General features: G+C 46.2%; 1 protein-coding gene across 1 annotated transcript in view; it reads left to right on the forward strand.

The window, feature by feature from the left end:
- Window positions 1-26620, forward strand: part of LOC138471867 (ficolin-1-like) — a 323001-nt gene that overhangs the window by 278325 nt on the left and 18056 nt on the right. Inside the window, exon 9 of the mRNA XM_069609726.1 lies at window positions 8091-8225. Within this exon, the coding sequence (XP_069465827.1) occupies window positions 8091-8225 (135 nt within the window). The remainder of the gene's footprint in view (window positions 1-8090; window positions 8226-26620) is intronic.

The raw sequence follows: 26620 nt of genomic DNA on the forward strand, positions 1-26620 counted from the left end.
CCATAGGAGTAGGCACAGCACTTACTACACCCACAATTAAAATAGCGCTGCCCTACAGACAAAGACATTTTCCTGGAGCAAAGGCTTGACACGTGAGCTAATTTGCATAGCCACCATGCATTGCCCATCTGGCTCTCAACTGGAGGTGAACGTCCAGTTATGGCTATTGGGTGGTGATGTGCTGTGTGTTACTTGGCTCAAATGGCTTGTCCTGCTTTCTCATTTTAGGTGGAAGGGTGTTGGTGTGCCTGATGGCAGACATAGTATTTGCCATTTCTGTTGCAAAGCTCAGGCGTGCCTGAAAGTAGTATTTTCTTTTTCTAGAATTGGCCTGTGCTTAGGGTGGGAGAGCATGTACTAATCCTTAGCAAACAGGTTACTGCAAACTTTCCCTGACGCAAGTAGTGGTAGCCATGGTCGATCAGTCAATGTCAACTCTTAGGGAGGAAATGGGGTGAACACAAATAGAAGGTAACACATAGAGACATCATGAAAATATATTCTTTATTTACTGTTGCAGGAAATGGTAGTTATGAGAGATTCATAAAGTTTGTAGGACCGTCCTTAGCATATTAACCATACGCTTATGATTCTCTTCAGGGCCAGGGTGGTTCACTTGCTGATGGCCCAGCAATATTCTAATGAAATGCAGGGGAGAAGGTGAGGACACCATTCTGGATATCCTCACAGGCTCGACCCTGAATGTGCTTAAGAACTGCCGGATGTACAATCGACAAGTTACTAGCTCACTCAAGGCTTGAATCGTTGCACTTGGTTGCAAAACAATGACTTTAGAAACCACATATTACAGGCTCCATGGCTAACCAGTGCATTTAGTGTCCTCAGCTCCCATCTTTTTTTTGGCAAAGTGTTAGGGAGAATTCTCATCTATGGCTAATTTCCCTCACCTATTGAGTCACCCAGCAGCTTTGCTGGACTTCTGGAGTTTCGTTTTTTAACACTTGGTAAGAGTGAGAGCTTTTCCCCGACTCTTACCTGTGTTTTGCAATGTGTTTCTATCTTTTTTGTGATTGTGGACTCTGAAGTACACCACTTCAGTAGCCCCCTTCTTTTTGTGGGTTGTCTTTGAGACTTCCCCCGACTCCATTTCTCAGGCTGACTACCGTCCCCCAGAAAAGAAAAGTCAATCTACCACAGATCCAGTACACCCCATCTTCCATGGAGTACTGGAAAGGGTTAATTCGTATCCCTTTTTATCTGTACCTCCTAGGGCATTGTTTCGCTCTTTTAACATTTAGACTTGGCTGGTGGCAGTGGTATCTACCCTAACTTTTCTACCGCAATTATATTAGATAAATGTGGTACTGTTCTTGGCTATTATATTAGCCTTGAACATAAACCCGCTTGACCAAATCGTCTTTCTTTTGGCTCCAGTTGGGTTTATTCGCCATTTCTTTTTGTTAAAGTCCTTCTTGTGTTTTACTTTGCGTGGCATACTAGGTTTGCCTTTTTTGTTCACTGTCTTTTGGCGGGCTTCTGCTCAGAAGCCCTCCTCAAGGCGCCTGGGTGTCTAGGTGGGCTGAATGTGAGGGAGGGGTGTAGTCACCCCCTGCACAGGGTATCCTAGGAAACCCAAGTCGCACTTTGTCATGATTGGCCAGGGTAGTTGTCCGGGCTGGACAACTCCCCTGCTGGGGGATTGACAGCCAGGCTGTGTTAATGGGGGCTTTTCATATAAAAGCCAGGTCTCTTGGGCTAGAAGTCAGAGAGTCGCCACTGGAACTACAAGGAACCGAAGAGAAGCAGAGAGAACGACGGCTGCTGCAACTACCCCGTCCCGGTGAAGCCCTGCTGCAGTCCTGAGCTATCTTCCCTTCAACGACTTAGAGAAGATCCATTCTGGAGTCTTCTTCCCTTGAGCTTGGTGGGGGTAACCAGCTCATCTTCTACAGCCAGAGGATCCTCTTCCTTGGTCGAAATCGCTGCACGCTGCTGTAGTGGTCCAGATAGCCACCTGAAGAGCCTCTTCTGTTTTTAAGGAGCACCCCTTTTATTCCTCGTCGCTGCTGCCGGCTTCATCCATGTGTGGTGCAGACCCCCTTCAGACGTCCTCCTTCACACCGAAGCGCCAGGAATCGTGGGTCTGCGGGAAACCAACAGGAACAACTACCACGGCACCAACTGCACCATTTCAACAAAGTACTGTGTTCTGCTTGAGGAAATTGGGTGAATCCCTTTTTCTTCATTTCCAAGGCTTGCCCTTCTCTTCCCTCCTTCTTATAACTTTTGCTTCTGAACATTGACAATATCGAAGTACTTTTGGCTACGTGGAATCGTGAACTGTCTGACTGTGTGATCTTCGGCAACAGGCCCCGGTGTCTCTCGCCCCTTGCTCCAGCCCTTTGACATTTCAACTCCTGTCTCTGAGTGTTTCTTGATTCTGCCTGCCTAACCAAAATATTGCCTGTGATTTTTGCCTCCAACTCCCTCTGGGTATCTCAAGTGCTAAGTGTGTTTTTGCCCCGGTAGCATTTTGTGTTACGGATACGCATTTATTTAGTAGACCAAACTGTCAGAAAGTGATCACAATAGTATTTGCGGTAACGTGTTTTGTTCCTAACACCGGTTCATTCAAACACAGGGTACTTACCTTGAGACTTACTCTACAAAGTGAATTGGTTAGTTGTAGTATATTTAATGTGCTGTTTTTATTGAAGTTTAATATAAGTGCTGTGTTCATAACGAATGGTTTAAATATAAATGTACTTATATTTTTCTACCTGAAACCTTGAGTCAGTGTTTGCTTGAGTCACAGTAATTGTGGTCCCTTTATGTAATCTCTGCTGCTGCTCATATACTCTTGAGATAAGCCTGGCTGCTCCGCCACTGCTACCACTCTGACATAGTAGTACAGGCTTGTACCAAAGGTAAAACCTGTATTGCCACCTGTAGTCCTAATTGCGTGTAGTGGTCCCTAAGGGCACTGCACAGGATTCTGCCTAACACAAGGCCACACATGGCTGAGCTGCAAAGCTTTCAGAGAGAAATTTTTCTGGAGATGACTACTCAACTCTGCTCACAATCTGACGGAAGATAACACCAAACCTGTCTCCTCTCTGGTTAAATAAAAACATTCTGGTGTCTGCACACAGTGGTGGAGCTTCACCATCAGAAAGGGTCTTGGAAGAATGCAAGTCCATTAGAGCTTCTGCACGATTAATCTTTGGGCAGTTTCTTGTTCCTCCCACGACTAGGTATGGCTACAGACGTGGAAATTTGGCAGGTGAGAGGATCTATTTGCTCTCCCCTCTTGCTTCTCCACTGTTTTTGACTGCTTACTCTCGGTCCTGTCCTCGTCTACCTTTTTACCTTTTCCTGTCTCCTCCCCTCCTCCTCTTACTTTCTTCTATGCACTTACTCGATCAGAAATGTCCCTGGACCTAGAATGATAGGAACCTCGTTTGTCTCCTCCCCCTTACTTGTTTTTTCCCTCCCGCCCCGTCCAGCACTATCTGAAAAGTTGTCTGGTCTAGTACGATAGTCGCTTGTTTTGTTCCTCCCCTCCCTTTCTGCACCCCTCTCCCTCACCTTTTGTTTTCTCCGGCTCTACCAGAAATGTCGTCAGGCCTAGTACGGTAGTCACCTGTCTGTTTCCATTTCCTTCCCACTCTCCCACTCCCTCCCTTATCTATGTTTTAGCTCTTACACTGAAATGTCGTCGGCCGAGTACGATAGTTAATTTCACATCCTTACAGTTCATGGCCTGTAAGAATGTCATTGTATTTTCCCTGGTTCCCTCCCTTGCCTTGACGCACTTTGAAACACATTGTGTATAGGCGCTACATACATAAACTATCATATCATATCAGCTATCAAATGCAAAATTGCATCCCTTCAAACAGTTACATGTCATTATTTTGGATGGTAAAGTATTGGCAATAATTCTGCTGGGCCAAAAGTAATGTTTTGTAACTGCTGTTATGAATTTTTTTTATGGGGTGGTGGGGGTGGTCTTTATTGAAGGAACCCCTCCACATGTTCCCCTGTCTTTTTTCAGTTTTCAATTCCCATTTAATTTTGTTGCCAAAAAACAGCACTTTTAGCACTTGTTTGTGCTGATAAAAAATTCATAATCAGTGCCTTAGCAACGATATAATGACATATAACAATGCAGACATATGACAGCTGTGATAGTTTGGATTGTGGGGCCTTCTACTTTATTGGAAGGTGAGTGGAATGTCTGTGATGTCACCATGGAGTGTTGAGTCAGTGTCTAGTCTGAGCGTTCTAAAAGTGTCAGATCTAGGAAGCTGAGTGGAGTGGATGTGCTAGTGTCATGTCTGTCCGTCTCACTTACCTTGAATTCTACTTACCTGCTGGGGGTCACAGTCAATGAACCTTGCTGATATGTGCTTGGATCCTGGTGTCTTCTTAACCCATGGGGTCATTTCATTGGCCTTGGGTTTCATTAGGATCAGCACTTGTTTTTGCTGATAAAAAGTCATAATCAGTGCCTTATAGCAACAATATAATGACATTTAACCATTCAGACATTTGGCAGCTACCCAACCAGTGAGAGTGCTGAAATCAATCTTTCCAGGGAATCTTCACTGTCTTTCACTTGGGTGTGGATTCAAGGTTGCATCCAAATGGATTTCCTGTATCTGACCCTATATGGTTTTGGCATCGGCAGTTCTTACTTATGCCCTGGACTTACCAGTATCTACTTACGGGGCAGAGATCTGGGTTGTGGGGACACCAAGACATTAGACACTGTGGAATGTACATTTCTGAAACAGTTACTACTGCTCCCCTTCAGCGCTCCATCAGCCGTAGTGTGCTTAGAACTGCATATTTCCCCAGTGGGAGAACTAGATGCACTCAAACCAGTGCTGTACTGGGTGAGATGGTGTTGCACAGAGGGCCTCGGAAAACATTTGTGGGACCTGGTACATTTTATGGCTTTGGCAGGTGGGAAAAGCCTTGGGTGGATGAAGCATGTGAAGGACACCCTGTCAGCTCTGGGTGTGATTGAAGTGTGGAACCCCCCCTGCCCCCCCAGATCGTGAAAGGCATAACCCTCTCCAGATTAATAAAAGATGCAAGAACAAGAGAAAGCTGTGTGATCAATGCGCTGCCTGTAATTCCGCCGATGAAAATGTCAACTACAATTACGGCGCAGCGATCAGATAGATCACTTTTGCCCACCTGCCCCGGACCACAATCCTTACAATCGCACTCCCCACACCTCTACAGGCAACGGGAAATGAGAATGCCCGCTTTGCAAGGCAGAAAGCAAAAGAGTAATACATTTCCCTTTGATGTGTGTTGCGTCCCTTAGTGACAGATGTCTTTATCTGTGCCCAGTTTTCAAGGCAGTGGGGGTCTATACCACAGGGGATGCACTGAATTTGTGTAAGCATTCTGTAATGCCCCGTGTAGTTTATGCAACTGCGCGCTATATACATAGGGTCTGGATGTATAGAACAACATTTGATTAAATCCAGGGGTGAAGCTTTACTGTCGAAGACATCTTAAATTACAAACTAACCCTGTGTCATGGATTAAGTCAGGTTCATTCCTGTGAGGCTGCGAGCTTGCTCTTCTCGGACATTCATATATGTTTTTCTAAATAGAAGGCGAATTCTGCACTCAAATATTGGGAATCTGTATGTAGTTATATGATTCTGTATATATTGGAAACAAAATTATGTTTTAGGATGTGACCGTGCTTGATGATTTTAAAGCAGAATAAAAGTTGTAAAAAAAAAAATTAGAAGAAACTGTCTATTTAGGTCATTACCATATATGGCAACATTCGTGTCCGACTCATCTCATGTGACACAATGTTAGGCTGTTGGACATGTTCCTGGATGTACAGTGAGGTTCCGTGGGAAACTTCTGTGGTTATAGTTGTCCTAACTGCTCTATGATTCACAAAGGTTGCCAACAACCAGTGAAGCCAACACAATCCTCTGGGTAAAGAAACTCAAATAATGGAGAAGGGCACCTTTTGTGCACCATAACACAGCAACTTTTAACACCATGTAGGTGACCTATGAGATTTGCATTCCTAATAAGGCATTTGATTAAGGTTTATTCGAGAATTATCAGTGAACCAGTCGGAGGAAAATGGAAAATAGCATTTTACACCAGAGATACACTTTAGGGCTTTCAACCTCACAGTCCCCCCTGATAGAAATATTAAAAAATGCTATGTGTTGCACTGGGACTGTGCTAGAAACTGTATCTGTACTATTTCAATAGCAGGGTGTGACTGGCTCCCGGATTGCCTGTGATCTTGTGGTGGTGGTACATAGGAAACATTAGTGACCCAGGAATTTTCATGGGTGATTTTTAATAGATCAACCAGGACTCATTTTTTTGACAGCAGAATGCGTGTTCCGTCAGATGGACCTCTTTCATGAAGTAAATATGGTTAGTAGAAGTGATGAATCGCCATAATGAGGATTACTTGTAAACATCTAGACCATGGCCCTCATTACGAGGTTGCCAATAGGGCGATGGTGCTACCGGCAACCTTAGCTTACCATTTCCACTGCCTGATATCCCGGAAAATACTGGGATATTGCAGGCAGTGGATCAACGGTATGTTTTGCATTCTCGTGGACGGGAATGGGATCACTGAAGCACTGGCACCGTTACTAACGGTGGAGATGCTTCTGCCGATAGGGGCCTGCACTACCAGCAGGTCGGGCCCGCTGGTAGTTCGCTGCCCCTGCTGACAGACTTGTAGTTTGCACGGTCCGGAAAAGGTGCTGGTAACTGTTGTTACTGGCATTTTCTGCCGGACCGGCAAACTTATAATGAGCACCCTTGTCTATGTAGTGCCTTTGCCATCTTCAGCAGGATTTTTTATGATTTGCACTGGCCCACTGGCGGCTTTCTTAACTTTGCAAAATGTTCTAAAGTGCCACTGCTTACATATATGAGTGAAAGAGAGAAAACAACAATTAGAGAAACTTCAAAAACAAATACAGAAAAAGGGAATGTTTATCAGTGCATTGACTGAATCTCATTAGCATACTACTTTATCCACAGTGGTTTACTTTTCACATGTAAAAAAAACAAAATATTTTCTGTATGGTGAAAGCTATTGTTGGAGAATCCATAATTTGTTCCAGAAAATGCACATGGTGTTTTTTCGCGCTAGTCTAATTGATCTGACACTGCATGTTGTGAAACCTCTTCCACATTTTGAACACAACCATCTTCCCTGCAAAGAGATAAATGGGCTTATGCAAGTGCTTATGGAGGTATTATTTAGAGATAGCTTTGGATAACCCTATGATGTTTCTTGCAATCCCTATAGACTGCTCTGCAATCTCTGGTACTTAATCTATTTTCACTACAGAATGTTTAAAAGAAACTACACATTACTTACACTTCCAGTAATTTTAGTGACTGGTTGCCTGTGCCTGTTAACACATAGGGACGCATGTTCAATGACATAATGTAAGAAAATGCATAAAAGCCTTGTGTAAGGGTTCTACGCATTTTTCTTGCGTTATGGCTCATTTTCATTCATTTTTATGGCGAGGAGAGGCAGAATACAACTTATGTTTCTGCTGCTTCCCTTCCTTTGCTCCCTAGAAATGCCACAGCATTTGCGCCAGCATGCATTTTCATGCATGCGCAAATGCCTGGGATGCCCATGAAGCCCGCTGGCTTTATGCCCCATTGGTATCCATTATAAACACTGCCTGTCATGCGCGCATTGCAGTCAGCGTTTACGCCTCTGCACACATGTACACCGCCTTTTGCCCTGCACTTTTGCACTCTGCTGTGGAAATGACGAAGATTTGGGGGCGGGGGCCTGGCTATGACTGAGTGCAAACGTATCAGATCCCCACAGTCAAATTACGTTTTCGCGTGCCTTACAGTTTACTAACATGGTTCAACCTCATATTTTCATTTCATTTTAGTTTTTTTTCTTGAAAATGTAAAATGGTCAATAATTGCATAAAGGTCATGCAATGTCACTTCGTTTGACGTCATTGGGGCCAAAAGACATGTGACTTCCTCTCCTTGATCCTTAGGAATTTAGTGAAATACAGGCACTGGTTATTTGTTCAGCACTCATGATATGTTTATATTTTTTTTAACAGGGACTTATGAACTCCGCATTGAACTGCGGGATTATGATCACATCTTCTACTTTGCCAATTACAACTCCTTCAAAGTCGCTGGAGAATCTGACAAGTACAGAATCACGGTTGGGAGTTTAACTGCTAGTAACGCAGGTGAGGAATTCCACTGTATCTACATGACACATGAAATGTCAAGCTGAAAGTACTCACTGAACTCACAGAGCAAACGCCAAAGTAAACCAAAGCATTTATAAAACAGCGTATTTCTATTTTTTTTAAAAAAAGGTACAGGGTTGCTCCTTACAATACACACAAAGGAGCTGATGTTCTATGGGGGCGTAACATTAATGGGAAATGTAAAAGCCGTGTGTAAGGCTTTTATGCCTTGCATTAATAATGTCCCCATTATCATTCATTTGTATGGCGGAGAGGAGGGCCGGAACACAACGTGCGTTTCCGCCGCCTTTCTTCCTCTCCTCCATACAAATGCTGCGGCATTTGAGCCGGCCTGGATTTTCACTCCAGCGCAAATGCTGGAGATCCATACGGCTCCGCTGGCTTTATGCACCAGCCAGGGGTGGACTGGGAACCAAAAGGGTCCCTGGAAATAATTTTCAAAGTGGCCCCATGTTACACATTTTGAGCAAGCCCAACCCTTTTCCTATGATAACATTTGAAGATTAAATACTGAAGAGGCACACAGTGAAGAGGCCCACCAGGAAATCTTCAGAGTTCCCTGTATGCCAGTCCAGCCCTGATTGACAGGGGGACATGAGATCCACTGTGATTTAGCCAAGCTGCGTGCATAGACAAATGAAATCAAAAGCACTCCTTGATTTAACCTTTGACTTACTCTTGGTTCCACACTGCCAGCGGATTAGCTGTGCACAAATCATCAAACGTGACTGCAATTCATCCAAAAGAAAAAAGAGAATAATTTCGAAGCAGTGTCTGTAATCTATTATACATTACTTATCTAAGTACCTCTTAGAGATTTCGATGAGAAAGTGAGTTACAAAGGAAAAAGTAGTCTAAAGTATTGTTACTTCTAACCTGCGGGGGAGGATGTGAATGTGGGGGCAGGTGGGCAGAAGCTTTTCATTGCTTGTATCGGTCTGGGGGACATAAGCCGGTTTGAGGTTGTGTGGCCTGCATGGCTTCATGCAGAGGTTTAGCATTGTCAATAAATGTTGCTTTTGGTTGGGCGCTATTGGAGCAAGGAATCAGTTGTCCCTGAGTGAGTAAGTGAGTGAGTGACTGGTGTTGGGGCCCAGGTAGATATGCTGCAGACCCCCTTCCCTGTCTGTGTCACCAGCGGCCAGGAGCCCTGAACATGTGTACAGCTGCAGGGCCAAGTAGGCAGCTGCATGTATGTACATCTTGTGATCACGGCCGGTGCACTCAGTTCATGTACAGGAATATGGCTATTTAGGGGGCAATGCGTCTTATGTCTAGACATGAAATTAATTTTATATTATCATGGGGACGCTCTGTATATGTTTTGTAACGCTTTATTAAACATGCAATATAAAGAAGGAAAGCACGCACACAAACACACCCACCCATCCAAGACATAGGCGAAACGCTGCTGCAAGCCTGGTCATTGTGATGTGGTGATATGAAAGAGATTTTACACCGGTCATGGGTTGGGACCTAAAAGTGCAGCAGAGTTTCATGCTCTAACACGCGATTGGCATATAATTACGAATGAAAATGGCGGAAACATCTGTGAGCAATGGAGACTGGGCAGAAACATACATAATACACATGTGTTTTTGCACGTGATACACGTGTTCTCTATTTATGACATTTAACAGGTAACATATTGATAATGTTCGCATTGAACCGGAATGAATATTGACATTGTCGTACACACACATGTCGGCATGGCCGGCGTGTACATTATACCTAGTTGCCCATTACGCACAAGTATTATACGTCAACTCAACTGCATTGGCACCAAGGCACTGCATCCTATCACGATGCGATGGCCATGGCACCTTCTAAATTCATCAGCTAATGGCGAGCTCACGCCTATACACATTTCTGTGCATCTCCGTGCATGTATAGCATCTCGTGAGGTGGAAGGAACGTGTGCTTCTAGCTTATAAGCGCATTTGTTTTGGAAAGCTGTACCCTCGGTACATTCTTTAAGGAGACTGACTTTGTACATTTATGCAATACAGTATTTAAAGGGATATCATAGCGTCTGCTTTCAGCGCCATTCCGTAGGCTTTTTCAGTGCATTCAGACATCAGAATATATGAAGCCAACATTGCAAATTCATTGAATATTTTGTACCACCATTCGAAATATGCTTCATTATGAGTAGCTGCCAAATTTAAAAGCCAATAAAAAGCTTCTTTGTACATTTAAAAAGGGCCTACTGGAACATGGCTGTACAGTATGTTCACTAACGGAAAAGAAAATCAGTACTGTTTTAAAAGGGAATGGAGTTTAACATATCTATAAAGTTGACACGCAAATTCAGTAACATGATTGCACCCTTAGGTAGCCCACAGGACCTGTGTATTTCGTGGCACACTGCACTGCTTTAATTGACCACCTCAACGCGCCATACCATCAAAGTCGCACATTTCATATCAGCAAATATGTTGCCAAAAGGTGCCATTTGCAGGATGTATATTCTGGCATGCAGAATGGCATTTTTATTTGGGGAATAAATAAAAGCATCTGCTTCTGCTTACCTTCGAGTTGACATCCAGCCGAAGGCCTCACGCACTTAGCTGCTGCCCGGCTGCTGCCTGCAGCCTGCCCTGCACCTGACCTGCGCAACGTCGTGTGCAGGGCACGTGCGTTCCCCGGGGCCCAGGTCCTCAGGCGCAAGCCCAGCTGCCCATGCCCAGGCCTGCTTGGAAGAAAAAAAAGTGCAGCGCCTGCCTTGGTCGGTGGTGGCAGCCAGCAGGCAGCCAATTCAAAGAAAACCACCCAGGCGGAATCACGGGACATGTCATGTGTATCCTTCCGCCAAAAGAGGCCCTATGCGGCCAGAGGCCCACCGGGGGATGTCCCGGTGTCCCGGTGGGCCAGTCCAGGCCTGGCACCAGCATGAAGCAGTCAGACCCCATAGGGTTCCATTGTAAATGGGCAGGGTTCAATTGTAATTGTGAGCGGCGCTTGCCATGGGAGCATGGCAAGTGGCAATCACAATTGCGGGCAGCGTTTACTCACGTTGCATGGCGGAGTGCAAAAGTGCAGAGCAAAAAGCAGCGTACACGTTACCCTGCACTTTTGCACTCTGAAAATTTGGTGGCAGGGAGTAGTTTATGTTGCAGTGCTAACGTAGCCGATACCTGCCTTCAAATTACGTTTAGGAGCAAAATGAGCACAGTGAACTGTTTTAAAAAGCAATTTCCCATGGGATTTCTCAATTGAAGAATGTTTTTGTAAATCGGGCCAATTCACAGAGACGCATCTTGCAAGCCTGCAAATTATGAAGGATGTGTGCAAAGTGAATAAAGTGCTGGATGTTCGCACGATGGACCCGATTTAGCCGTCAGATACATTCAAGTGTTGGGTGATTTTCAGACCCATGAACATGAAAAACTCCATTCGAAAGGTGTGCATTTTAAAAAGAAAATGGAAAGATAAATTTTTCTAGTGTGGCCGGTCAGTGCTGCTAGAAGCATAAACAGATCCTCGCAGCATTGCTCATGCACCTGACCTGTGACCTGTGGTTGCCGGGTGCATGTGAAAGAGCGCAAAAAAGGGATGTGCTTGGAAATGCGCCAGCCCATCAAACAGCAATCGCCTACACACATTCTACAGCACACTGCTTCAGAACAGTGAATCTGCCTGCGCCCAGCAATGTGCACATGCTGATTCCCAGCACACTGCTTCAGAACAGTGAATCTGCCTGCGCCCAGCAATGTGCACATGCTGATTCCCAGCACACTGCTTCAGAACAGTGAATCTGCCTGCGCCCAGCAATGTGCACATGCCGATTCCCAGCACACTGCTTCAGAACAGTGAATCTGCCTGCGCCCAGCAATGTGCACATGCTGATTCCCAGCACACTGCTTGAACAGTGAATCTGCCTGCGCCCAGCAATGTGCACATGCTGATTCCCAGCACACTGCTTCAGAACAGTGAATCTGCCTGCGCCCAGCAATGTGCACATGCTGATTCCCAGCACACTGCTTCAGAACAGTGAATCTGCCTGCGCCCAGCAATGTGCACATGCCGATTCCCAGCACACTGCCCACTGCTTCAAGCACACTGCTTTAGAACAGTGAATCTGCCTGCGCCCAGCAATGTGCACATGCTGATTCCCAGCACACTGCTTCAGAACAGTGAATCTGCCTGCGCCCAGCAATGTGCACATGCTGATTCCCAGCACACTGCTTCAGAACAGTGAATCTGCCTGCGCCCGCAATGTGCACATGCCGATTCCGCTTTGGAAAGCAGTGTGCCTGCAAAAAAAGGGAGTTGTCTTCACATGCATGGGCCACGCATACCCACAAACCTTTTGGGAATCTGAACTATTAAAAATGCATGGAACCGTCAATAGCTGATCATTTATCATTTAATAAAAGAACGAATTGAATAAGGGTAAACACAAAAAAGCAATGCCTGCTTTAATGTATTATTGCGCAGACAGCCTATTCTGCATCAGAAAGGCTTGGATTAAAAGCAACATGTTCAATGACGTATTAAAATAAAGAATACACAAGTTGATTTTACATTTCACTGTTTTAAGAATCGATTTTTGCCCAGGGGATTTCTTCACAAGAATTATCACGGATATAGTCATCTAGGTTTAAGATTTGTAATCATATTTGATCCTTTTATGAATATAACCTCTGCAAAGCTCCCTGATCTTTCAATAATAGAATTTAATACGATAAGATTTCCCTGTAGGATCCTAGCAAATATTGTTTTATTATCCTACCCAAAAAGCATTTCTGAGGCGAATTAGGGAAGGCATCATGGAATGTGGCATCCCCTTGAGTAGGTTGGTCCTGAGTGCATCGTTATACTGATATTTGATGGACGACTAACTCCTGTGGACTTCAGGTGAATTATCAGGTATGTTTATTCTTCAAGTGGCCTCAGTAAGCACCAGTCTCCTGTAATTCGGCAGCAGGACTTGTTATGTTTTCACTTTTGGTGCATCAGTCCCCGCCGTTGAATTTTTCTCATTTGGACGGCTCAGTGCAAAAGGAGAGGGTAAAAAGGTGGCATACGCAACCCTTTGCCCCCCTGCTGTGCAAATAAAATAAACGCTGCCTGCCATGTTATGTTATCTTACATTTCGATATCGCCTCCTGCCATAGATTATGGAATCCAGTGCTTTTTGCTTGTCAGAGAGGCAAAGGTGGACTATGATAGAACATGCAGTAGTGGTAGGGAGGAGCAAAGAGGGGTAGATAGTTGGGATGAGGCAAGGGATAGATAAGATGCTCAGGGAGGCACGGGAAGGAAAGGTGGAAGAGCTGTGTGCACAATTGGACCACATTTATTGTGGGACTGAACTGTATTCCAAAGGGTGCAGTGCCGAAAGGAGAGATAGCTGGAGAAAATGGTTTGCCGCGCAGAGGGGTATGTCTGCAACGTATTCATCTCATGGTGAGCCAAGCCATGTTGACACCATGCCCAACAAGACACAGAAGGCAAATCCCTTCTGATTTCCTTATTTTCTAGGCCCCCAACAAACATTTAGAGGGGTTGCATGCTAGAAATCCGAATTTATCAAGTTTGAGAAAAATCTCCCCAAAAAGGAAGCTAAAAAACCCTGAATTTTTGGGAGGCTTCCTCGTTTATGTCATAGTTCCCAAGAGATTTTGTTTTTGTGTGCAGAGCTCTAGGCCTGTGCTTCTGTGCAAGGTGCTTAAGGGTGCAAAGCATGTCTATGTACACATGACAAGCAGCGTATGCAATGGATTCCTAGTGTAAAAAGCAGGAGGACTCCATAATAATCCACAGCATTTGTGTGATGGAAGGGGTGGTGGAATCATAAATTACGATCCGCCCCCTCCTCTCTGCCCTACAAATGAATGAAAACGGGGTGAACCGGAACGAATTATGTAAACGCCATGTGCAAAGCTTTTAAGCATTTCCTTTCTATTACTGAGGGCCAAAAATGAGCTCTGGCGTAAACATAGAGCCTTCCCTGGTGCAGGGCCGGTGCTGTCACTAGGCAAGGTTAGGCGCTTGCCTATATGTTGGAAATGTTAGATCGGCAAAATGCTTCGTTAACACCTCCACACTAATTACTGCTTTGCCTGTAGTGATAGCACCGGTCCTGCTGTTGTTAGACTGTCTGCAGTCTGGCTGCAGGCCTGCAGCAGCAACAAACTAGGTGGCGGCCACCATGAAGGTTGGGACTTGGGGTCGGTCAGGGTCACAAGTGGCATGGGCGTGGTAGCAGCGCTGGAACCTGTGAAATGTGCATTAGCACGCCACCAAGCACTGCACGTGCCCCCACGACCGATCACCGACTCATTGGTATTGTATGAGTAAGTGAATGCCACATTCACATTACATTTTGTAACATTAGTGTTAGCGCTGTTCTTGGTGCAACCGCACAACGCAGGACATGTGGACCGAGGATGGTGCTGTCACGACTACTGCCGAGTGCCGACCAAGTATGATATGATATGATAGGTTATTTATAACGCACTTAATACCCAGAAGTTTCCAAGCGCGGACCGGGGGATTGAACCTGTGTTGCTCCGTGTCCTCTTGCTTCCAAGGCGAGCATGTTGCCCCTGAGCTATCCTTCTAAGACAGTAAGTAAAGTAACGGTACCAGTGGTCACTGCAGATTGAGGTGATGAGCAGTGCTAGCCGCCAGAGAGACCAGGCCCAGCCCAGCGCCAGGCTCAGCCCTGTCACCTGTCCCTGGGCCTCTATGGCCATGGGGTGGGGGCATCACACAGGCTCCGTGGCTGAGCTGGATGGGACTACTCTGTGTGTTGTGGCGGCAGTCAGCTTGGCGCCTGCGCCCCAAGGGAGCATGGGGGATAAAGAGAACAATTGTGGTTATGGTTTAATAGCAGTGTTGCACTCATTAGAACAGAGTAGAAGATGGTGCTCTGCGCAAGGGGTTACACTCCGTGGAGGAGCAGGGTGCCGGGATCAGGTTGCACACACTGTGGCACAGATACAAAGGGCAGACCGCAGTGTGTATCAAGAGTGTGTTAGGCGGCTAGTGCAGTCTTGGGGGCAGGCTGCACTCTGTGGCACAGGTGTGAAGTATGGGCTGCACGCACATCGCAGGTATGAGGGGCTATGCCGATTGCACTTGTGAATGCGCACTGCACCCTGTAGCGGAAGTGTGAGAAAGTGCACTGCAGTCTATATGGCTCAGGTGTGGGGGTCAGACTACACTCTATACCGTAGTTGCTAGAAAAAACTGTCCTCTGTAGAGCAGGTGTGAGGAGAAGTGTGTGAGGAGCAGGGTGTCACATTTAGCACAGGTGTAAGGGGCAGATTACGCTTTGTAGAGCAGTTGTAGGCATGGCAGGCTGCACTCTGTGGAGCGGACAAGAGGTCAACTGCACTGTGCAGGGCAGATATGAGCATTAGGCTAAAGTCCATAGTAGGCGTGAAGGCAGACTGGACTCTGTAGCAAAAGTGTAAGAGCAGACTGCACTCTGTACAACCGGTTTAGGGGATGGACTACACTTATAGTGCAGGTGTAGGGGTAGACTGCACCCTGCACAACAGATTTTGGACTAGACTGCACATTGTAGCTCAGGTGTGAGGCTCAGACCACACCGCAGAGCATTTCTAAGGGCAGGCTGCACTCAAGAGCAGAGTGAGGAGCAGATTCAGCCCTATAGAGTGGGCAGACTGCACTCTGTAGACTAGGTGTGAGTACAGACGGCTCGAAGAGCAAGTGTGAGAGGCACATGTACTCTGAAGAGCGGATGTGAGTGGTAGACTACTGTAGAGCAGGTTTGGGGACATGCTGCACTGTGTAGAGTAGATGTGAGGGCAGATGCACTCTGAAGAGCAGGTGTGAGTGGTAGACTGCACTCTGTAGAGCAGGTGAGTGTAACACTTTGGACTGTAGAGCAGATGGATGCGAGGGCCATCTGCACTCTATAGAGCAGGTGTGAGGGTGGACTGCAACCTGCACAGCACAGGGTAGACTCTACTTTGTAGAGCAGGTTTGGGAACACATTGCACTCTGTAGTGCAAGTGTGGAGGTAGACTGCAAGCCCTAGAATATGTCTGAGGGATAAACTGCACTTTGTACTGCAGATGTGAGGTGCAAGCTGACTTTTGTGTAGCAGAGTTGGATGACACACTACACTATAGTGCGCGGGTGTGAGGGGCTGACCACACTGCAGAGTAAGAGAGAGAGAAAACATCACATTCAGTGAAGTAGGGGTGAGAGTAGACGGCAATCTATAGGATAAAAGGTTGGGGTATACTGCACTATGTAAAGCTGGTGCGAGAGAAGACAAGACTGCATTCATGAGAACATATTTAAGGAGCACACTAGGCTACAGAGTATTTGTGAGGGCAGACTGCACTGTGCACAGCAGGTGTTTGGGAACATTGCACTCTAAAGTACAAGTGTGTTGTTTGTTTGCTTGTTTCAATAGCGCCTTACGTCAAGGCGCATTATAAAATGAATGGGTTGGTACAATATAAGATCTGATAGCAGTAAACAGGACACAATAGAGAGAGAGTAGCGCAAAGAAATACTGACAAAAAACGGAAATAAATTAAAAGGGTCCTTGAAAACACAAGCAACATGACGAGGAGTTGCACGTGTCAGGGACTGACTGCACCATGTAGAACAGGTGTGGAGGATAGACTGCACTTTGCAGTGCAGGGGTAAAGGGCAGTCCACACCACGTAGAACACATTTGGGGGCGAGCATGCTCTTTGTATTGCAGATGTGAGGTGCAAACAACTTCTGGGGATCAGGTGTGGGGACAGGCTGCACTCTGTAGAGTAGAGCAGGTATGAAGGGCTGATTATACTCTGTAGAGCAGGTATGAGGGTAGGATGCACGCCATACAGCAGATTTGACTACCAGACTGGATTCTAAAGCAGGTTTGGGGCAGACTGCACTTTGTAGTGTAGGGTGGAGGACAGACTGCACTCTGTAGAACAGGTCTGCAGGATACACTGCACTCAGCATCATTTTGTTGGTAAGTGGTGGGTCCGACTGTCTTATGTAGAGCAGGTTTGAGGGCAGGCTGCACTCTCTAGAAGAGGTCTGTGGGATGAACTGCACTTTGTAGTGCAGTTTGACTGGCAGAGCCTACTCTGATGAGTATAAATTAACCCCTCATGGGCATGAACATTTTGACCTTCACCTCAGCAGATAGAGCACTGAGGTTAGGAGCGGGTCTGCCAGAGTAGCGCTGGTGTGTTTGCCTAGCAACGCCTTGGAGATGAGGCAGTCTGGGGGGAAAGGTGCGGATAGAGGGTGGAGGTAATCTCCGACTGCCATTTCCTGACCTCCAGGCAGGGCCTCTGGTTACAGCATGGCTGGAGTAAGTACCGCTATGCCACAGCCCAATGCACCTTTGGCATAATCATGAGGCATCATTTATAATCAGGGGCAGACTATGGCACGGTAGCGCCCAGGTGAGTAGACAGGCCCCTGGGAAGCCATGACACCAGCATCTCCACCTGGGGTGCCGTGTGTCAACAGATGCGGCCGGTGCCAGGGACTGTTCAGGCAGGCTTGCCTCTCGCTCAACATGATCTGCATTTTTGTTGCACACCAAAGTGGTTGAAAGGTTGTGTTTTAGATTTCCAAACTAGCCCCTCCTTGTTTCCTCATTCTGGTGCCATGGATGTAATGGGTTTATGGAAATCGGTAACAAAATGAGGACGGTTGGGTGAGAACGGTTAGGATCTAGATTGGGGGGGCGGTAATCTGACAGTTTGCCTAGGGTGGCAAACTTCCTTGCACCAGCCCTGCCCTGGTGCACACCTTTTTGTTTACACTGTGCTTACGCATGAAGAGTAAGAATGTGCGAATAACTTTTCAACTAGGCCAATCCTTTTTACTACATTGTTTTTGCCTTTTTCTAACGCTAGCAGAGGGGAGGGTACACAGGCCTCCCGCTCAACCTCCTCCCCTTTCTATTTTGCCTGACCCCAACCCACCATATACACAGTTCATGTTCAACTAAAATACATGAACCTCAGAGGAAGAGTTATAGCCTCTCAAGGTAAAGGTCCTTGTGGTGTATGGACAGCATAGCACTGGGCACTGCCAGCAGGATACAATATGTCTGTTCGCTTTATAATAAACCCACTAAAAAGCAGTGGCCTAGAGACATATACAGTGAGAAACAGTGTAACATTTCTCAATGCAGCTCCTGTTCCTAAATCATAATTATAGTGTGCTTTGCAGAAAGGTTATATCATTCATCATTCTCAATGGGAACCTGGGGACAATACATACACACGCACCACACACACACACCCAGCACTGCACTACACACAACACCACATGCAACACCTAGCACCGCCCACGCACATTTTTCACTTGCTCACAGTGCGCCCAGGCCTTCACACACACTTCCTCCTACATTGAAAACCTGTGTACACTGCTCCTAGCACTTCACACCCCCTGCCTCGATCAGCAGACACACTGTCCTTAGCACATCACACATGCAGCCCCCAACCAAGAACACGCCTCACTGTATCGAGCACTCACTCATACAGCCGTCACAGTAATACAAATAAAGGGAAAGGATTACAAACAGAGAACAGTACACCCTGAAGTGAGCCAAAAAGGAGTATGGAATGGGACATGGGAGTTTGTTATTCAGGGTATGCGCTACTCGACCTTTTCCCGTACGTCCTAATATTAATGATTCATTAAAACCGTTGACACCAGGAATTGTTGGTCTGTACTTACCCAGAAAGATAATGGACTAGTTCCCAGAGTGTTGATGGGAAAGAGAATAGCTGCAGTTTAAATACATTTTTATTGGGATGGAACCTTCATATGAATATTAAATAGAGCCAAAACGTGGCCAGTGTTTATCTCTACATGCGCTTTATCAAGGGTAAATCTGGGAGTAATCTGGGGCAAGCTTTATGATACAGTCACATATCAGAAAGCTGTTTTGAACATCTCACTTATATAGAGTGTCTTAAAGTCTTTAAGCGAAAATAGCTGGAGGTACTTGAGACAGCATTGTGGAGGAAGTTGGTCTTGTGACCAGGCCCTAACACTCAGTTGCTTCGACTACCGCCAGTTATGGTGCATTACAGGCAGCCACTTAAGGGCTCCAGGTCAGCTCTAGGCAGACAATATTGAGAAGGCAGCTGGTGAGGTGACCAGGCTCTGCCACTCAGTTGCTCTGCCCACCACCAGTTTTTGCATCTTCTAGGCTGCCTCTGTTCCTTTGCAGTTGGTAAGACAATGTAAATGGATCTTGGTCACATGACTTACACCTCACACACCTGCTTAACCCTACCCCTTCCTTATCTTTCTTAACACTTAGACAAAGGATGCCTCTCTCGTCCGAAGTGAAGAGCAGCCAATGAAAAGGGCAATTCCTGTTTGGACATTTTCAGCCCGGGAAGAGCTAGGGCCAAACCCCTGCTCCTGTAAAATCAGGTATGCTCCCTCAAATGTGTTCCACACCCCTTTCCCTACAGCCCTTACCTACCATCACCACATCACCAACCACACCACTCAGCAGAAACATCATGGACACAGTATTGCAGCAACCTCACCTATGTTATCATAGACCCCTATAAGCACACCGTCCTCTACCACTACACGAAAACTGATTCTCACCAATGTCTGCTCAGTGACCAACTATACAGCAGATATTGCAGACCTCATCACCACACATGACTAGGACTCCATCTTCATTACTGAGACCTGGATGGTATCCACATCCACACACATCCTAGATATCCTCATTCAAAAGGCTACAGAATTCTATAAGACCATCCAAACAAGATCAGGGGAGGCCTCACTATCATCCGCAAGGCATCATGGCCATGCACTCAACTGGACATCACCACCAACAGCTCTTTAGAAAAAATGTTCCTGCCACTTCCCATTCACCCCAAAGGACACAATCACTTTTCACCTCATCTACAGACCACCTAAGCCCAACACCTCCTTCATCGAAGACTCCACCGACTTGGTCACCACCATACTTCTCACAAATGCAAACATCTTCCCCTGTTACTTCAACACCCCTGGCAACCGAGTAAATGAAACAAGATCTCCACTGCCTACTTGACACTCACACAACACACAAAAATTCTAACTCACAGGAAAGGTAATATCCTCAACCTCATCATCACCACTATGCCCACCCTCCATCACCGCTCTCCAATCCAGCTCATCTGGTCAGACCATCGAGCAAACCACTTTGACATTAGTCAAAGTCAAGCAAATCCATCGTAAACCCAGCAAATAAACCTTCATATCATTCATGTTCTTCCCAGTGGAGTCTCTCACAGAAGACCTGGACAAACTCCACGTCACATGGGCTGATCTAACTGTGACGAACCAGGTTTACTCTCGCCTCTTCAACTACTCAACACCACCTTCACAAGCAACATCCACCAGCATGCCCCAGCCATGCCCCAGTGAAACAATGCACACTCAAGCCTAAACCTTAGTTTTACAAAGGTAGCGGGCGCCCCTCTCTCGCAAGAACAGACATGATAACCTGTTCAGTGGTTATTAACCACTTGAGAGTTCGCAGCCACTGCTTTTACTCACTGTGCCTTTCACAGATGGGAAATATCCATTTGCATATCAGTCTTTGTCCTGCCCAGGGGCAGTCCAGCACCGAAATACAATGGCAATTCCAATCTGAACGAGAGTACCACCAGCAACCCCATACACGTGTTTCACCCTTGTTGGGGATCATCAGTGAGGTGAAGCTGATGCCTCTCTAAGCACAGTGAGAGGGAGACCACGTCTGGTTGCCCCCAGGAGACCTAGGGTTACCAATCCCAGGTTCCTTAACAAATAGTTTTACAAAGGTAGCGGGCGCCCCTCTCTCGCAAGAACAGACATGATAACCTGTTCAGTGGTTATTAACCACTTGAGAGTTCGCAGCCACTGCTTTTACTCACTGTGCCTTTCACAGATGGGAAATATCCATTTGCATATCAGTCTTTGTCCTGCCCAGGGGCAGTCCAGCACCGAAATACAATGGCAATTCCAATCTGAACGAGAGTACCACCAGCAACCCCATACACGTGTTTCACCCTTGTTGGGGATCATCAGTGAGGTGAAGCTGATGCCTCTCTAAGCACAGTGAGAGGGAGACCACGTCTGGTTGCCCCCAGGAGACCTAGGGTTACCAATCCCAGGTTCCTTAACAAATAGTTTTACAAAGGTAGCGGGCGCCCCTCTCTCGCAAGAACAGACATGATAACCTGTTCAGTGGTTATTAACCACTTGAGAGTTCGCAGCCACTGCTTTTACTCACTGTGCCTTTCACAGATGGGAAATATCCATTTGCATATCAGTCTTTGTCCTGCCCAGGGGCAGTCCAGCACCGAAATACAATGGCAATTCCAATCTGAACGAGAGTACCACCAGCAACCCCATACACGTGTTTCACCCTTGTTGGGGATCATCAGTGAGGTGAAGCTGATGCCTCTCTAAGCACAGTGAGAGGGAGACCACGTCTGGTTGTATCATGTCTGTTCTTGCGAGAGAGGGGCGCCCGCTACCTTTGTTAAACAAGCCTAAACCTTACGCACAATGGCACACTCTTCAGAAACCGGACTAACCAGATTCTCTCCGAACACAGAAAGGTTACGCATGATATACATTATGACAACATTTAACACACTCCTACATACTTCATTACAAAGTTATCCTCCCAAAAATGATTGGTTAACCCTATACAAAGAAATCTAACCCCCCTCAGTTCCCACGTTCTCATTGGATACATTCATTTAACCACCATCCCCTTTTGACATACATTTGTATTAGCTCACCTCTTTTGGGATCTTTCCATAGTCGGTCATGACATTATTACATGGTTACATATTCACCTACAACAATCCTACTTTATCACAAGTTCCATCTGGTCGGGGACCTCTAACCTCACACGTGATGTACATGGCTTTTACAAGTACAATTCTATAATATGAGGTGGGAGAGAAAAAAACAAGTTCCCTTTGAACCGGTGATAAGCATCTTATCCACCCAGACCTTCTGGCATCGCTGGTATCTCTCATTTCATGCTAGTCCATAACAACTACCATTTGAGCATGTATGGCCTTTGGCCACATCCTGGTCATTTCCCAGAGAATGTGATTGAAACCCATACATCATTTGCCAACTCTGCCCTTAAGCACCCCTTGCACCTGATTTATTACCTGGTCCCAAGTCGACCCTACCAGGTGGCCGGACTTCCCTGGTCACTGAATAACAAACTCCCATGTTCTCAGGAAAATTAAATCTCCTATCCAGAATAGCACCAAGTCGTAAACCCATGCCTGGCCCAAGTGACCACCTGATGTTATTGCAGCTGGCCGAATGCAGTTAGCTGCCTTCACCCATCCTTCGACCTCCATCAATCAGCTTCCCAGGTCGCACAGAGTTCATCTCACCAACCCAGGTTTCTGCGGCCTATACAAACACCAACTACGAGTGACCCGCGTTATACAGCCTTCCCATACATTCGCCATGTACCCCTTGTTCCCCAACTGTCCCAAACACATTTCCCTGTAAACCCCTGTGTATATATGTATGTACATGTATGTTCAAGACTACCTCGTACCCTCACTGTGACTTCCCCATCCATGAATCTCCTTTCTGCATGAGCATATAAAGCTACTTGCTTTCCATCTTTAAACGCTGTGTTGCACGCCACACAGCTACATTGTATTTATACTCTAACTGCAGACCTGTCATTATATTGCTTTGTGTGTGGGAATCTAAAATGTATCACCTATACACAAAATAACACTGATAGTAACACTCTTCCCATTCTCATGAACTACACTATATACATACTAAATAGCAACATTGCACTAACATCGCGTATACCCCAGGCACCAGTATGGTGCAGGCAACGTGAACCCTTCTTTCCCATTGAAACCATTATCGACCATCCCAACACTTCAACCAATGAACCATCAGAAAACAAGAAATTACTTAGTAAAAATTCTGCAGCGCACCCCACCTCGCTCTGCTTAAGGAACTTCATCCTACATGCAGACGACTGATCACCATTGCCAAAGGCAACTAATATCAAAACACCACAGATAGGCCAACAATTAAAGCAGAGGCCTCTTCAAAGCCATCAAGTACTACTTCAATCCTCTATCCAATCCACCAGTACTGCACTTAATCAAAAAAACAACCATCATCAACTCTTTCATCATCAACAATATCAGTATGATACGCCAACACATAGATACCAACGCTACAACTGACAGCACCCTACACATCCCATTTAGCAAAACAACAACTACCTGGACAACTTTCAAGACGCTCAGTATGGAAGACCACATCATCACCCTAGCATCCCTCGAGGACACATCACCCTTCCTCCTGAAGCACTCCTCCCTTAACAGACAATTATCAACAGCTCCCTAAATCAAGACACCTTCCCCTCAACCTTCAAAACTGGACAAAGCCTCCTGCAACCAATACTGAACCCTAACGACCTAAGCAACCACCAACCAATCGCCCATCTTCCTTTCCTACATAAGATCCTTGAGAAAGCAGTAGCCAAGCAAATCCTCCAACACTTCGAAGCCAACAACCTCCTTCAGTCCTACCAATCTGGTTTCAGACCCAGGTGCAGCACAGAAACAGCTTCAATCAAGGTGATGACTGATGCCCTTAAAATCCTTGATGGTGGCCATTCTTGCCTCCTTGTTTTCCTTGAATGCAGTAGCATTTGGCACAGTAGACCACCAGACAATCACAGACAATCTGCATCGGTGCATGGGGATCACCAAGATTGTCCTTGGCTGGTTCAAATCGTAACTTGCTAATCGCCATACGTTTCTACAAGTGGATTCCATCATATCACCAACTCTACCCATCACATGTGGAGTCCTGCAAGGATCCATTCTCTCCCCCATGATCCTCAATCTTTACATGGAACCACTTTCAACCATCCTCTGTCAACACAACAACCACATCCACCAATACACAGATTACACGCAGCTCAAAGACATTCATCCTGACACCAATACCTCTCTCTCTGAAGTGCACCTTGAATGCTTCACACCCCAGCTGGCCACCTGCACCAAGTTCCTTGGCTTCGACATCAGCAGATATTTCTCCTTCAAACAGCACATAGCAAAGAAGACAGAAATAACTTGGTACCAACTACCTCTCCTTTGGCAACCAACCCTTCATCCCAGAAAACAAATTCCGATCCGCTGTCCAAGCGTTGGTCATCTTCCACCTGAACGGTGGCAATGCCCTTTAGGAAGGTCTTCTGGTGACTACCCTAGCACCCCTGAGATGTGTTCTTTAGTCATAAGGACTCCACAAATTTGACCACATCACCTTGACCCTCATAACGCTGCACTGGCACTTGATACAATCCTGTACCATTTTCAAATCTTGCTGCATCATCTAGAAGGCTGTCACCCTGAAGTCCTCGAGCTACCTGAGAAACTCAGCATCTCTGGAGGCCTGTGATCCACCAGGAGTAAGGACATGTGTAGACTGAACTCCACCAGTGCAGGAAGGAAAGAACCAGAAGACAGGCCTTCTCTGTCTATGCCCTAAAACACTGAACCTCCTCCTGTCAAAATGAAGTTTCCCCCTCGGCTATTACAGTTCAGGAAGGAGCTCAAGACTCTTCTCTTCAAGGAATGATTCCTCCCTAACCCTGTCATGTCCCGTCCATGCAAGCTGTGGAAACGCTGGCGGCTTCATTGACATTGCTGCAATGTTGTTCCACGTTGTGATGTCAGCATTCCAGTTCATTTTCAAGATGGCCGCCACCACTATTTACTAGCCCCCTTACTAGCTGCTTTTCCCTTTCTGGTGCGAACAGACCATCACAACCTACGCATTCTCCAACAGATGAAGTGTTGGAATTCCCGATAAGAGCATTGGGCCTACTTTTTCTCCCAATTCGATTTTGAAATGACTTACATCCCTGGTAGAGAAAACGTTCTGGCGGATGCACTGTCTCGCAGTGTTCGGGATGATACCACACAGTACCAGGATCATGAAACAATATTGGCAGGGAAGAAGTCCCTGTGAGAGGTCAAGACTTTTTTGCAAAAAGTCCAACAGACCTCTGTGCAGTCCAACATTCCTCACCTTCCAGGAAATCCCTTGTTACGAAGGAAGGATCTTAATTTCCATAATGGAGCTTTGATTTTGCCTACAAGAGAGTTACAAACTTTAGCCATGCCATGGTGTCATGATCTTCCCACTGCTGGACACAAGGGCCAAGCGGCCACACATGAGCTAGTCTCATGTAGCTTTTGGTGGCCATCGTTTCACAAGTATGTGAAGGCATGTGTTGCCTCCTGCCCAGTCTGTGACCATAGAAAGTATTCTACCTCCAGACCCATAGGTCTCCTTCAACAAGACACATCCCGTTCGGGAACTTGGTGACATCTTTCAATGGACTTTTTGTTGTTGATCTGCCTCCTTCCAAGGGATAAACCGCAAAATCGTCACCATCGATTCTTTTAGCAAGATGGGCCACTTCTCCGTCCTGAAAGGCCTTCCTTCAGCCCCTAAGACCGCAGCCATGTTTCTGAAGGATGTCGTCAGGCTACATGGTGTTCCTCTCACCATTGTGTCCGATATAGGCACATAGTTTACCTTGGTGTTCTGCTCTACTCTATGAAAACGCCTAGGCATCTATCAGGCTTTGTCGTCAGGGTGTCATCCCCAAAGTAACGGACAGACTGGGACACTCAATGCCACTAAGAACAATACCTAAGGTGCTTTTGCAACCAGGAACAGGACGATTGGGCTGACCTTCTCCCCATGGCAGAATTCGCCTATAACAACTCCAGACACACCGCCATGGGGATGAGTCAATTTTTTTGCACCTACGGATATGACCACAGTCATATACCAGACACAGGGTTTTCTCCTTCCAAGATACCCTCAATAGATCAGTTTAATTAAACCTTAAGGAGCACCCACAAGGAGGCACTTCAGAACCTGGAGGCAAGCAGGAAGACCTACAAGAGCTGGGCAGACAAGAAGAGAAGACAAAACCCTCCATGGGACATAGGTACCAAGGTCTGGCCGGAAAGCTTTCCCCTCGCTTTATTGGTCCTTTTCTTGTTGCATCCCTGGTGAATCCTGTGGCCTTTTGGCTGAAGTTACCTCACAGATTAAGAAGAATACATCCGGTATTACATACCTCCCTTTTCAAGGCTTATGTCCCCGATCCTTATTCACATAAGAAACAAGGACATGAAATTCCCAAGGACAAGGAACCCAAAGAATATGAGGTGTCCAAGCTGTTGGACTCCAGATACAAGAAAGGAACCTTACAATACCTAGTACATTGGAAGGGGTACTCCACTGCAGAAAGAACTTTAGAACCCAAACAGAATATTCATGCCCCCCAGTTTATTCGTAAATTCCACAAGCAACATCCAGGC

This window comes from Ambystoma mexicanum, chromosome 8 (genome assembly GCF_040938575.1).
Source record: "Ambystoma mexicanum isolate Mex_15411 chromosome 8, UKY_AmexF1_1, whole genome shotgun sequence".
In the NCBI taxonomy this organism is placed as follows: Eukaryota; Metazoa; Chordata; class Amphibia; order Caudata; family Ambystomatidae; genus Ambystoma; species Ambystoma mexicanum.